The sequence below is a fragment of the Odontesthes bonariensis genome, chromosome 6 (assembly GCF_027942865.1).
Source record: "Odontesthes bonariensis isolate fOdoBon6 chromosome 6, fOdoBon6.hap1, whole genome shotgun sequence".
Lineage (NCBI taxonomy): Eukaryota > Metazoa > Chordata > Actinopteri > Atheriniformes > Atherinopsidae > Odontesthes > Odontesthes bonariensis.
In genome coordinates this window covers 37,666,912-37,681,924 of record NC_134511.1, presented here as the reverse complement: position 1 = coordinate 37,681,924, position 15,013 = coordinate 37,666,912, and the positions used below count along the sequence as shown (strand labels likewise).

Genomic DNA, 15,013 nt, shown 5'->3' with positions numbered 1-15,013 from the left:
CATTGAGTAGTCATGGAGCTCATGGGATCCCCTTTTATTTATAGTCTTTTGTACCCTCACATGGCTTTGTTCCGCTTCTGCACTCATGACTGAAAGTTGAAAACTTTTACCTGATATTAACCGCTTTGTCCCCACATGCAAAAAGGGTCAAGGGTCAGCCGCGTTTGTTGTACGAATAGTTTGGACATTTCGTCCAAACAACAGTCTCACACTTGCCAGTTTATTGTTTGAATCTGTTAAATGCAGCATGACTGGTTGGAAAGTTTCCATTTTATTGCAATGCTGCATTGTACCAGACATTTGTAAGCAGCAGTGAACAAGAGAAACGGGTCAACCAGTGTTGATATCTACCTTTTTTTTTTTTAAATATAGATGGAACTACAGCTATTTTTGAATCATGGTGATGGCTCAGTACAGAATGTGCTCTTTAAATGGACATCTGTGTCACTTGAGTGCAGTCTGATGAGACCTCTGGAATTAAAACCTGAAACAGTTTCTTACACAAGAAACTTAAAGGGATAGTTCGCCTCTTTTGACATGAAGCTGTATGACATCCCATATTAGCAATATCATTTATGAACATTTTCTTACCCCCTGCTGCGTCCTGTGAGCAGAGTTCCAGCCGAGTTTAGGTGTTGACGAAGGTAGTCCGGCTAGTTGGCTGGGGTTTAAAAAATAAAGAGTTTTGCTTCTCAAAACAATATGCGTTCAAAAGAGTAATACATTTGCATCACAAAATCGTTCATCCAGAAAAAGTCAGACCTCACAATCGCTTGGCGCTATATTTGCCTCCCTTCATATCAATGCGTTCAGCCACCTGACGATAGCTGCACCTGTTACGGTGTTTGCTGCTCGGTCTGCTTTTCGGTCTGCACGGTTTACACAGCCCATAGTGATACGACGGTAGAGAGAAAATAGCGCCAAGCGATTGTGAGGTCTGACTTTTTCTGGATGAACGATTTTGTGATGCAAATGTATTAATCTTTTGAACGCATATTAATTTGAGAAACGTTTTATTTTTGCGACCCCAGCCAACTAGCCGGACTATCTTCGTCAATGCCAAAACTCGGCTGGAACTCTGCTCACAGGACGCAGCAGGGGGTAAGTCAATGTTCATAAATGATATTGCTAATATGGGATGTCATACAGCTTCATGTCAAAAGAGGCGAACTATCCCTTTAAGTTTTTTGCATAAGAAACTGTTTCAGGTTTTAATTTCAGAGGTCTTGTCAGACTGCACTCAAGTGACACAGATGTCCATTTAAAGAGTACATTCTGTACTGAGCCATCACATAATGTCAGCTTCATGTCAAAAGAGGCGAACTATCCCTTTAAGTTCATCATTTCACCCTCCACGGATGTTCAGTATAAACATATTTGTTTACCAGAGCATGTTAGATAATAAAGAATATGTATCAAGTTCTATTCAGACAGCTTTTCATCTTTTGTGTTATTAGCACATTACTCAGCCAAGAAACTGCTCTTCTCAACTCACAAGTAGCATGAAAATTAAAGTTTGTCCTGCTGAGTTCTCCATTCCTACTCATTTCCAAAAGTCATCTTAATTCCATGGACCATCACACTGACGATTGATATGACTTACAGACACCAACGGTAGGTAGATGGAGCTCAAAGATAAAATGGTAGACTAAGCTGCCATTAAAACTAAGTTCCAAACAAATATCATCGATAATCTCGTAGCAGTAACAAGCTGCGTTATTCATAGAAATTTAACTGACGTTTTTAAAAAGTCGCGTTTAGAAACTCGAATGCAGCAACTATTGCATTATGAATGTTTGAGAGTCTTCCGGTTGCCTGTCTCTGGTCCAGCGTCATTTCTCTGACAATGCCTCAGCCTTAAAGATTAAAAGCGGAACATGACGCATGTAGTCGTTGATAAATAACTTCTGCATTTTAAAAAAAAATGAAAATTTCACCCTTGCGGTCACAAATCAAAAACTAGTCTGTAACATCTTGACGACCGGGCAATCGCCAACGCATACACACGCACACGCATACACACACGCACACGCACACACACACGCACACGCACACGCACACACACACGCACACACTGAGTTGTAATTGGTTGCGGATCATCTTTGCGGTCAGGTGAAAGCTCGCCTCCTGGTGGGTGGTGTTCGGGCGGTCCCGAGGATAAAAGTCGCTTGCGCTGCGGCAGGTAGGCTACTTCACCCCCTAGATTAAAATTATCAAGTGGAAGCATGGCAAACTCTGAGAGGTCTGGCAACGCTATTGCGCACGTCTACAGGGGAACATTTGTCCACTCGACCCAACAAACAGCTGTGCAGATCCTGGAGGATGCGCTTCTGGGAGTGAATACGCAGGGGAAGGTTGGTCAAACTCTAAATGTAGAGACATTAATGTCTCTAATGATTTCATTTTGTAATGGGGGGTGGGAATTCCGTTGAATTCCCATTTGGGGTATTTCTTGTTATGCCGTGGCTACGTTGACCTGTTGCTGAGCCACTTTTAGAGCAAGGACACAAGGACATTCTCAAAGATCTTAGAACAGGTGAGGTTTAAATGTTTTCAACATGGTTTAACCAACCAGGGACAAATAGCCTCATCCGAGTTTTCCACAGTACGGCAGAGCAACACTGAAAGATGAAGAAATCAGACTGCTTGTCAAAGATATATCTGGTTACATGCGGTAATACCTGTTCAACAGAATTCCAAAATTCATTATCATCATTGTGCTGTGCACAATAACTCAAATTTAAACTTGATTAATGTAAGATACATAACAACCTGGAGAGATCTTATTTCTATTCTTAAGCATATAGTCTTGCAAAAACAAACAGACTTATTATTATTGTCTTAACTCAAGTAAAAGTACTAAGGCTATAACACTACAAAGTAAAATGATTCTATTTCAGGAAAAAGTCCAGCATTGTGAGCGTTACATAAGGAAAAGAGAAAAATGTATTCACATTGTGTTTGAATAGCCCATCAAATGATGAATCTTAATTGATTTTAATTATTTATTGATGAATGTATATGTAACACTTTAATTTTGCAGACTGAGGTCATTTTGATGGCTCTATACACTGTTGGGTAGCATAATCTTTATCTTACATAGCATGTTTTACCATTTAATTCATATTATTAATTATTTGAATCTTATAATTGAAGTAAAGCTTCAAAATATATGAAGTACAAAATACCATATTTGTATCCAAAAAGTCAAGGAAATACAGACGTAATGGACCATTTATAAAACTTGTATCTAGGATACCAGTAGTACAGTAAATGTACCTCATTAGGTTCTTTTACTCTTGAGCACACAGGTTTAATATTTGTTCTCAAAGTTTAGAGTCCAGGCAAACATTCTCTCGAAATCACGCTTTATTCCATTAACTCTTAGTTGATTAACATTCTGCCATCAGATTGCTTTCATTGGGGAGGGCAAGGAGTTACAGAGGCTGTCTCAGACCTTTGGATTCAGCACGTCTGAAGTCACTCAACTGGCAAAACAGTAAGTACAGCAAATACGTGAATTACTTTATATGTAGATTTACAGAACATGAAATGAATGGACTCCAGTAAGAGTAACAAACTGTTTAGTGATGTTGGTCAATGGATATGAGCAATATATATATATATATATATATATATATATTTGTATATAAAAAAAACAACAACATAACATGTTTAAACTACTCTCATGTCCTGCTGCACCACAGTGAGTTCTTCATACCAGGAATGATAGACACCCACATCCATGCATCTCAGTATAGCTACGCTGGCACAGCTTTGGAATTGCCTTTACTGCAGTGGCTCAATACTTACACCTTCCCAGTGGAGTCACGCTTTAAGGACTTAGAGTTTGCCCATAAGGTCTACACTCAAGTAGTGGTGAGTTGGCTTACATCTTGAAATAAATGATTAAAACAGTTTGTTTGTAACAGGTTTTGCGAATGAAAGACATGCGGCAAGCCAAAAACTGAGCTTTGTGGCACTCTTTGAGCAAACCAGGATTGACAGTGTATGTTTACAGTTGTGTAACTGGAATTGCACTCCGCTGCAACACAGCCTACACAACAGAAAAAATGTCTACGTAAGGTGTTAATCCTGTAATTTGATGACTGTGATTCACAGAAAAGGACCTTAAGAAACGGAACTACCACAGCATGCTACTTTGCAACTATACACACGGATGCCTCTCTTTTGTTGGGTCAGATTGCAAGTAAGATGTCCAACTCTCAAATGCACACTTTTTCACCTAAAACTATAACTTTTTAGCATTGACTTTCTTCATTGTTTTCTATGTGTTTCCGTTTCTCTTATAAATTATAAATGTAGATGGCAAGTTGTCATAAAAGTAAATGAAGAGTAATAAGATATTAGTTTAACAATGTTTACGATCCTCTATTTATGTGATTATATTTTTAGGGTCAACTAGAAAAGATTAAAATACTTTCCTGTTAAAAAAAACGTTATTTTTTTCAGTCGATGCAGCACTTCTTGTCACCTGCTGTGAATTCAACAGCAGTGGTTTCTTTGAAAGAGAATACCTCTTTTGTGTACATTTTCTTTGTAACTTTGCTGAATAACATGCCGAAGGACATGTAACCCCCCCAAAAAAAACATATGGGGAGAGATTAATCGTGACACACTGCATAAAAAGCAGTCCCTGGTTAGTCTGTCATGTCATAAAGGCTTACAGTGACTTTTATAAGCAAAGTTAAAGTTAAAAATGGAACCATGGACATCACATGTTTTGTTTGTCCGTGGTGAGAAATATAATAAAAGACATAAATCCATCAGTTCAAGCCCAGTTGTTTAAGCCTTCTTTCACCATGTTTACCCTCTACTCAGCTGACATGTCTTTAAAAACAGAATGGTCCTTCACCTTTATGCCTTGTCCTTATCATTTCAGTGCGATATTGCCCAATACAGAACACACGCTCGCATAAATGTGTAACGAAGCAACCATACTGAATCGAACACTGGTTTTTGCAGGATTACGCGGTCCATTTATGTAATCAGGGTCATTGTACCCTCAACTTTGTACTGTTCTGACGAGCTTATCCTTTGCATAGAGAAATGGTCAACGTAAGCATAGATGTGGGTGCATAACCATGTTTCAGTATTTTGCATCACATTTAAAATGTCTCCCTGTGTATGTTGAATTAATTAGTTTATCTTTGTTGTGTGTAAAGAAAAAAGTATATATGTACATATATATGTATATGTATATACTGTATATATACATCCATCCATCCATTTTCTATATCCTCTTAATCCAATTTAGGGTCGTGGGGGGGCTGGAGCTTATCCCTGCTGTCATTGGGCGAGAGGCGGGGTACACCATGGACAGGTCGCCAGTCCATCACAGGGCTACACATATAAATATATATATATATATGTATATATATATATATATTTATATTTACAAAAGGATTAAAAAATACTGAATTTGATTATGCAAGACTCTTGGGTCTTGTAGGGAACTTGGGTTTGTACGTGCACACTGTGTACACTTGTATGCTACTGCTACAGGGTTAGTTGACAGCAGCACAAAAACTCCCGGATCCAAACCATGAGCAACCTGCTGATCTGTTTCTGTAACAGTATCTGTAATACTTGTTAAAGCAGAGCTTTATCACCATCGAAACTTCTTTCACAGCAGACACGGGCTGGTCATAACTGGAAAAGTTCTAAATGTCATAGATTCTGTTTCTGTCAATCATTCAAGTGAGTAACGAAAATCAGTGAGCATACACACGTTAGGGTGATGCAACTAGTTTAAGTTGATGGAATGAAGTGGTTTTGTCATCAACTGCACCTGTTCTTTTGTTGTTATGAGGAACGGAAACTTGTGGCGTGCAAAGGTCTGTCACGTCACTGCTAAGGTTAATGATGGATGCTAGGAATGGAGAAAAAGGGGCTTTTTTTCTTGAACCCTAACAGATGAGGATAACGGGAACATTTCAAAGCAAAACTAATCAATCCTGTCACATGTGTGGGTGTTGAGCATTTTCATGTCCATGACTGAAATTTTGTGCTGTGACTGGGAACTTTTTCCACGGCATGTCACAACTAATGTGATTCACTCATGTGTTCCACTTCACGGTCTCAGTGTCAGACCTCTGTCATTATGCAGGCTGCAGGGCTCATCCTTCATGGAGGAGATCTATATGCTTTGAGAGTGTATCATCAAGCAAGTGTATTATGACATCATGGCAAAATGTAGTCCCGGACATACCTGTACAACTAGTAACTACAACAAAGACATAACTGAATACTTTGGCAGGCGCTTATATGTCTTAGTCGGTGTTTTGACAGCTTTTGTTAAACACACTGGCTCAACAATGTTTGAAGATGTTTCCTGAGCACTCATCATGACAGCTTACCACTGATGAGTTGGTGTGGTTAACTTTGTGGAAATGTGGTTCACTTTTTTAGCTTCTTAAATTAAAACATATTGTGTTTTTTTGTGCATGTAAAAGTTCTTCTCTGTTAAAAAGCCCGAAGTGCACTGCTACTGAACAGCGTGAAATACACCTCCTTCATAGTCAAAGCTTTTCTTGCGTTGTGTGTCAGCGTCACCACGTCCTACGTAGACTGACCTTAAAGAGACAGCAACTGAAACTGAGTGTTTCAAATAGGTGACAGAAGATACTTTGATTTACAGCATGAGAGAAATGGTGTGTTTTTTAACACCATTGAACGCAAACCTCTTCCAGTTGATCCCCAAAATAGAATTATGAACCTGTGATGATGCATCCGTGAACACTCCTGATTGTTGCAGATGCCTTCGGACAGCGTGCACTGGTGGGAAAGGTGTGCATGGACAGAAACAACTCCGTGAAGCATTACAAAGAAACCAGTCAGGAGTCTCAAGATGAAACCTATCGGTAAGCCTCAGCTGTTAAAATTAGTACAGTTGTTAAGAACATCCTGGAAATTGCGGGCTTTTGGACATATTTGTATAAGATATTTGTATTTGTATAATTCATTTATGAGATCAAATTAACAATAGAATTTCGAGTATAACCCTGTAAATAAATAATTACTGTTTGGCCTCAGAGGCCAAATTTCTTATTGCCCCCTTCAATTGAAATAACATTATGTAGGGTTTTTTTAACGAATGTTCACTTGTTCTTACATACGGAAGCCGAGAGCGGACGTGGTATGTATAAACTTTTTTCTGATGGTTTTCTCGAGATAACAAGTTAATTTACCAATGGTTTTCGAGGCCACTTTTTCTCCCCAGTCCGCCCCTGTTTATATGTGTTTATATGTATTTCTGGCAAAGGTGTACCCATTTTTACCCCCCTTTCATTGAAAACTGAATAAAGTTGCCTATGAATGTGTAACAATTCTGCTTGTGAAAATGCACAAAGCAAGTCCCGCTGGTGTGACAAGCATTTGATGAATGGAATCAGGTTTAACACACACCAGTCATGCCGTTATAAATCGTTTTCTCAAGATAATGAGTTATTTATCAAGATTATCCTTTTCCATCAGAAAAAAGTTTATACGTACCATATCCGCTCTCGGCTTCTGTACTTACATGTACTGTAAGTTTGAAATACCCGGATAACATTTCAGTGTTATTCAAATCTTGGCCTTTACTGCCATTTCAAAAACATCCATTTCTTCTCTCCAAAGCAATTTGTTGGTGGATTGCCAGAGTGCTGAGGATCATTATTATCCTGTAAGAGTACAAGTTCAACTTTCTGCCCCATTATCTCCCCCAGCAGTCTTTGATAAGATACAGAAAACAGGGTTGAATCAATAATCGCAAGCTACCCTAAAAAACCTCAGCCTTAACACTTTCACCACTGTGCCTCACTGCTGGTTTGAGGTTCTTCTCAAAAAATCTCTCTATTGTCTTTTGCTTGTATGTCATGTCATGTACATTATTCCAAAAGGCCTACTTTGACTGTATATTCTTTCTAAATGTATACAATGCACTCCCTTTCTTTTCTTTTATGCATTAGATAGCTTGTTCTTAAGCTGAAAGTTTGTTCTTATAAGTTGAATGATATATTCAAAATAATTTGGCGATGTGTTTAAATCCCAGACTCATAGCCATCCACAAGAGCTATTTAGGTCTTTGTAGAAAGACACCATACACTTCAATAGCAAAGACAACACTACCCTAGACGTTAGATGTTTCGCCTCCACCAGCCACTCAGTAATTTTGAGTGTGTATGAAATGCCAGAGTCTACTCACTTTTTCTTGGGACTGACCTGTCTCATTTATGTTAACTGTGACAAGGCTGCATGGTGATTTGGCTGTGGCCTTTCTGTGCAGCGTAGTATGCGTTTCTCTTATAATGAGGAATGTCTCATAGCTCCAGAGTGTCTATACAATAATGAGGCAATTCTTGTATTATTGAGCCTTCGCTCATGATTTCCCTTTTGCCATTTCATAGTTACGATAAGTGTCACTTCATGTCGTTGAGAGGGTGCTGAAGATACGAGTTGCAGATGTATGAAATAATGGCATGTAAATGTGGCTTGACTAAATTAACAATCAATGTTTTTTTCCCTTGAGGTTCATCAAAGAGCTCTCGAAGAAAGAGGTAAGATTGTCTAATAAAATAAACAGAGCAAACAAAATAATCATCTGTGTAAGACCAAAGTGGTTCATATCGTCTTTTGTTTGTGTTTCTATTTCTCTCCGTCTTCACTGTTTTTGGGGACCGGGGTTGTGACAGTACCCTCTGGTGAAGCCAGTGGTGACTCCGCGTTTCGCTCCATCCTGCACAGAAGCTTTACTTGTACAGCTGGGAGCTATTGCAAAGAATAACAACCTGCACATTCAGGTGAGTTCACTGTGGCAACCAACCCAGGAGACTGTTTCCACAGAGACCATTTAATGTTTGACCCAAAGGGTTTTTGAACAATGAAGTAAATGCGAATGCGCCCATGATGGTTTTACACAGTCCTTTTAACATTCATCGTCCAAATGATCTCTTAAAGTGCTGTTTGTTTGTTTGCTTGCTCTTACTTTCAGAGTCATATCAGTGAAAACACTGAGGAACTGAAGCTGGTACAGGAGCTGTTTCCTAACTCAGAGTCTTATACGGATGTCTATCACAAATGCAACCTGCTCACTGACAAGGTGAGAACACAACATCAGCCCTAACTGCACGCAGTTAAACATGTTTCTGCAAAAAATATGAAAGCCAACATAAAAGCAGACAAACGTTGATGTTGGTCATGATGTGGGCGGTTCACAGACAGTGATGGCCCATGGCTGCCACCTCAGTGATAAAGAGCTGGCTCTGTTCAGGGAGACAGGAGCCTCTTTGTCCCACTGCCCTAATTCCAACATTTCGTAAGTCTCTACTCAGAACTACTATGTGGCACCAAACACCATGAACTAAGGTCAAATAAGATTTGCACAAAATACATTTTATGTGAAAAGCAATAGTTTAATGAACTATGTAAGTTATCAATATTAGATTGTAAGGAGCATGCAGCATTACGCAATGCAGTGTAATAGATTGTATTTGGGTAAGATATATTTGAATGAGGTCCAGAGAGGAATACTGTAAATAGTCCTGGACTGATCACTTGACAGGAAACAAACCATTCTATGCTACAGGGTCATTTTTAACAGTTTCTGTTACTGTATTCTTAATTCCTGTTTGTCTACCCAGGTTGTGCAGTGGTGTGTTAGACGTCCGCAATGTCCTGAATCACAAAGTGAAGTTAGGACTTGGCACAGGTGTGTACTTGTTTTTAAGTCTAAGATTTTGCAGCCTCGCTTCAAAGTTTCAGGAAAGCTGCAGTCAGCTGAGAGGCCTGCATGCAGGTCAGGCCACTACCAGATGATCACACAAAAAAAAGAAAAAAGTCAAGAAAAAAAGATTGCTTGTGTTTAAATAATCTGATCATTTAGAATGGATGCATCCGTATATATTAATAATACATAATGAAATGTAAATTCTTGTAACTTCGTCTGTATGCTTTTTTTGTGTGTGTGTTTGTGGTTCTGCATCAGATGTGGCAGGGGGCTACTCTTCTTCTATGCTTGATTCTGTGAGGAGAGCTCTGGACTCATCCAAAGTCCTGAAAATCCAGAACCCAGATCATGAAACACTCACCTTTGAGGAGGTGTTCAGACTTGCTACACTGGGAGGCAGCCAAGGTGAGACACAGGAATCAAGCTGTCACTTAGAAACAGCATTGTCCAAACAAGAAGACTTCAAATTAATCAGCTTATTTTCCCATTGGTGTTGCTCATTCTAAAGCCCAGTTCACCCCTGACATTCATATGAATCTTTGGTGACTCAACCACTTGTAGAAGTCGGAGTCTTTTGACAGGTGTGAATGCACTCATCCATCACTGAGGAGACAGAGATCCGACCACTCAGCACTTAGAACAAACTCTTTATTAAATGAAAACTCAAGCTGTTTTCACTGCTAGCCTTTGTGGTACAAGGTGACGAATCTATCAGCTGGAATAGAAGGCGAGACGATGCTCACTCTGGTCTGACCATCGTCTTTCCCACACTTAATCAGAGTGCTGCAGCAGAAATTTCTGATTCAAAACCTAAACTGTAGAGAGTGGAGTTTAATTTGAAGGAAGACAACAATTTCTTCTACAAAGTGCTTTCTGTTTGTAGCCCTGTCCCTGGATGACCAGACTGGAAACTTTGAAGTGGGCAAAGACTTTGATGCCCTGAGGGTTAATGTAGCGGCCTCTGATGGACCCATCGACCTGATCCAGCATGAGGAACCAAAGGTTGGTAACTGGGCATTGTTTTAACTTATCTGGATACATGCTGATGAAATTGAATACTCTTATTTCAGTTTAACAATTTGATTTGTAATCATTTGGATTTCAGATTCTTTTGGAAAAGTTTTTGAACCTGGGTGAGTGTCAGTTTACTTTTTTAGTTAATTCATTTTACTCTGTTAATGAAAAAATGTCTCTAGTGTGTCATTTTCCCGTTCTTTGGCAGGTGACGATCGTAACATAGTGGAGGTGTTTGTAGCTGGGAGGAAGGTGGTACCATTCACAGAGCCAACGTCAGCGTGAAGGATTCAGTCCTCCATCCTAAGAGTGATAAAGATGCCCTGTGGGTGCATGGACAGGATTTTTGCGCAACTGTAGACTAGCAGAGAAGGAATTTTAGTATTGCCACAAACATTTTAGATCTCGAATATTGAACAAAAGATGCAGTGCAGTGCTGGTCATACAAGCCGGAGGTCAGCTGAGCTTGAATTCAGTCAGGTCTTTAAGGCGTTCAAGATACCTGCAGGGCTTATAATCTGGAAACAAGGGACTTTTGAAGTGCTGTGAAATTTGGACTTTTCCAGTTAATTGTTGCTAAGAGTTAGTCATTTTTCCTACTTTTCACGCGCCAACTTTAGCTAATGAACTGGCCCTTTTTGAATGTGCAGACTTTTTTTACTTACTTAAACCTATTTAAAATGACAGCCATACAAACACAGGTTTCAGTAACCTTCATAGTATGTTGAAGATTGATATTTTCAGTAACTTGTTGATATTTAAAGGTGAGGATTATCCTTTAATTGAAGTAACATGTTAACATAAAACTTGGTGCTGCTTAGTGTGCTCAGTGTCGAGAAGCTGCAAAGCCTGACCTGATTAACTGTAGCAGTTTGATGATCCCATTTTCATGCTTGTGTTGCTGGAAAATGCTTTGTGAGACAATGACTGGAAGCGACTTGAGTTCTAATCATAACTAATTCATTTTTTCACTGTACACTCCATTGAAATGCAGCAATAAAAGCACTCAAAACAGCAGAGGCACATGAGTATACTATTTCATAGTATTCTCCTGGCTGCAGTTTTAGTTTTTCTTTCCTTTTTTTGGTTTGTTTTTGGTACAGGAGAGTGTGTTGCAGATTGCAGAGTTAAAGTGAAAAATTATTTTTATTAAAACATTTATTTATAAAATGATTTACTTGATTTACCTCATTGTCCACATTCAATGTTGACTCAGTGAAAAGTGACCTCACTGCCTTATCACGGGAATCAGTTGTGATATCGACGTGAAATTTAAACACGCGGTCCAAATGGTTTTATTACTGAAATGTTCGATTGATGCAAATATTACAGACCTTTGTATTTATGTTATCTTTACAAGCTCCCTTTTAATGATCAGGAAACTTAGAGAAATATGGACTCAGAAATAGCACTTTCCTTGACAACATGAAATATCTAAACGTTTGTTTTTTTTACTGAAAATTTTTATCAAGACACCACATCATAACTGATACATAATGAAAGACCTAAATAAAGAATACCACAAAGTCTGTTTGGCTGTTTTTATTCTTTTTTCCCCCTCTTCTAAACCCACCCCTCAACCCCCCCACGGGTGTATATATATATATATACATATACATATATACACACACACACACACACACACACACAGACATACATGTATATACATATGTAGATCAATCAACTCTATGTCCGAGACTAAGGTGACAAAATTCTGAAGGGATAATATTTATGTAGTGGCAGGCAAGAACATCCAGACTCCTCTCCATCATGGGCAGTGTTTCCTCCTATTTTTTCCTCTTAATAAGTTTCAATTTTGGTTTCATTATCTAGTTTTACAATTTGTGGTTCTTCCGTGCATTGGTCTAAATAACGTCTAAATAAATTAGTATGCTCAAAATGTGACACTATGCTCGTGCCATTCTGCCTGTTCGGGGATCTTTCTGGAAGTCATCTGCATCGATCGTGATAACATTGGAATAGAACAAAGCCAGTGTTACTGAGTTGTGTTCATCAACCAACTTACTTGTGGGGAAAATGTGCAGAACCTCAGTGGGACAAAGAGCTGGTTCAGTGATGGCCTGTGACAACAAATCTCTGTCAGCCTGAGACAGCTCATCTGCCTTTGGTTTCACCCCAATCCTGTTCAGCATGTCTGAAAAGGCAACATCATCTTTTTGTCTCATGATCTCAGTCAGAGTGATCATCTGAAAATGTTCCTGCCACAGGTCATTGAGGAAATCTGCTGGATTGTGTACACAGAGAGGTTTAGACTGTCGCACAGGTGGCAGCTGATAGAAATCTCCAACAGCTAAAACTGACATTCCACCAAACGCTCTCTGATTGCCTTTGATCTGTTTCAGTCGTGTGTCCAAATAAGCAAAAAGGGACTTTGAAACCATGGAGATCTCATCGATAATGATGATTTGAGCATTAAAAAGTTCAGATCTGAGTTCATACAGTTGGTTCAGGTTCTTACACATCTGTCGTAGCACAGCTGGATCCATAGTTGGGGGTTCTCTGATGGCTCTCATTTTTGTTACATCTGCAGACTGAAGACAATAGTCGGGCACATTTTTCTGTGTTCATCATCACACGGCAACCTCCCAGCTTCAGAATCAGGAGCCAGATTACACCATTCATCAATCAAATTGTCTCTGCTCTCCTCAAACTCTAGAAGTGCATTCTCTATCTCCTCAGTGTTTTTCTCATATTTGTCTCTGTTTGTTGTTATAATGTTTTTCATGCTCCCAGGACGGTTTGAGTCTGGTAGCTGGACCCAGCCAGAGTTGTAAGAAGAGTCATAGGTTGGAAGATCGGCACTTCGTATTTCATACTCACACCGCTGAGGAAGGTACAGTCTCAGTGATCTGGCAACAAATTGCTCGGGGTGTTTCTCCTTTGAACAGGGGTAATATCTAATGACAGAGGGCTTATCCTTTTTTTGCCTTTGGACAAATCCCAGCTCATTCAGAAGTGGTGAAACACCAAAAACAGCTAAATCAGCCAAGCACATCTCCTCATACTCTGGTGTCTCGGGTCTGGCTTTGTATTTGTCACTCAAACTTGTCATCCAGACATTACAAGACTCTGACGGGGTGTCCTCCAAGAGTGACATGGGGCGACTCATTTTCACTGGATTGTCATCAGTAGGTATGAACACAACACTGCGTGAACACTTTTTTCATTTTTTATTCCACACGCATGAGTCACACACTCCTGAGCACTGATCTCTCTCTTTTTGGGTAAGCCTGTATGACAGCTCTCATCTCATCACACATTAACTCTGTCCATTTTGGAATTCTCCACGACTGTTTTCAGGTACTCTGACAGACCACTTTCCTACTTTGTGATGTATTTAGTCAGATACTGTAAGCATTCTGAATGAAAGACATATCAATCTTACTGTCCCAGACTTCAAGCAGATGTGGGTTGTACCCGTTTATCCAGGTCTTTTTGTTCATACTCTGAAGGTACCTTTCATACTCGGCCAGTGTCAAGTTGCATCGAGAGAGGACCTGCTCTAGACTCACGGAAGTAATTTCAGGTTCATTCAGCAGCGGCAGCAGAGGTCTGAGTTTGCTCTTTGCAGTTTCAGTGTTATCATCCTCACCAGGTGTTGGGATCATTGTGTTTGTGCAGGGTGGCTTTGGAAAACCAAACCGACAACCAGAGTTCACACTCTGGAAGCAACTCTTGGTGTGGTTACTGTGCTTCTGAACTTCAGAGACTCTCTGGAACAGTTCAGGTTGTGTTTCTGGGTCAGGTAGTTTTGCTGAGATGTATCCGTCTACAAAATCACACACAGTCTGATCCTCACTAACATCCAGATCAGGGGTTAACACAAAGTTCACACTGGGGTGCCGGCCAGAACACCAACTTAGGGCCAATCAGACTTCCAGAGGGTCCAAATGAAAAGGCAGGTTAGGGATGGTTCAGGTGGTTTATTGCTTTCCTTTGCAGGCAAAAAGGTCATGTGTGGTTTTCTATCAAAAGAACAATAACAAATACCTAAGTGAATAAAGAATAAAGCTCTTAACCTCTAATTAACATAATCCAGGAGTATTGAAATTACTACATCTCCATTTGCCATGGAGGGATTTTTTTTTGCGAGATCTCGCAAAAAAAAATTTTCCCACGTCAGTGAACCGGAAGTAAAACAGACACAGCTCTGGAGGAGCCTACCCATCATCCGTGGGAGAAGTTTATTGATTTCTATTTTAGTATTGGCCTAACATATAAAGACATCAAATCCGTTCTTGCACGTAG

The 15,013-nt window shown here is 39.6% G+C and overlaps 1 protein-coding gene across 2 annotated transcripts; it reads left to right on the top strand.

The window, feature by feature from the left end:
* The first annotated feature begins 759 nt into the window (after window positions 1-759).
* On the top strand, window positions 760-12,273 carry gda (guanine deaminase). Of its 2 annotated transcripts, none has more exons than XM_075468692.1 (14): window positions 760-1,101; window positions 3,411-3,499; window positions 3,708-3,879; window positions 4,123-4,210; window positions 6,779-6,884; window positions 8,534-8,561; window positions 8,697-8,804; window positions 8,996-9,103; window positions 9,222-9,319; window positions 9,645-9,712; window positions 9,989-10,135; window positions 10,614-10,732; window positions 10,836-10,863; window positions 10,953-12,273. In XM_075468692.1, exons 1-14 carry the CDS (start codon window positions 1,057-1,059, stop codon window positions 11,027-11,029), a joined length of 1,281 nt encoding a protein of 426 aa, XP_075324807.1. In that variant the 5' UTR covers window positions 760-1,056; the 3' UTR covers window positions 11,030-12,273. The 2 variants fall into 2 exon arrangements, with proteins under 2 accessions (XP_075324807.1, XP_075324806.1); XM_075468691.1 differs by lacking the exon at window positions 760-1,101 and adding an exon at window positions 1,796-2,354.
* The last annotated feature ends 2,740 nt before the right edge of the window (window positions 12,274-15,013 follow it).

Excerpts from the sequence above, each read along its gene's own strand:
- gda (XM_075468691.1), top strand. The coding sequence starts at position 2,226 with ATGGCAAACTCTGAGAGGTCTGGCAACGCTATTGCGCACGTCTACAGG. Across the intron at positions 3,500-3,707 it reads GTCACTCAACTGGCAAAACA|TGAGTTCTTCATACCAGGAA; the intron begins GTAAGTACAGCA and ends GCTGCACCACAG. Across the intron at positions 9,713-9,988 it reads GAAGTTAGGACTTGGCACAG|ATGTGGCAGGGGGCTACTCT; the intron begins GTGTGTACTTGT and ends GTTCTGCATCAG.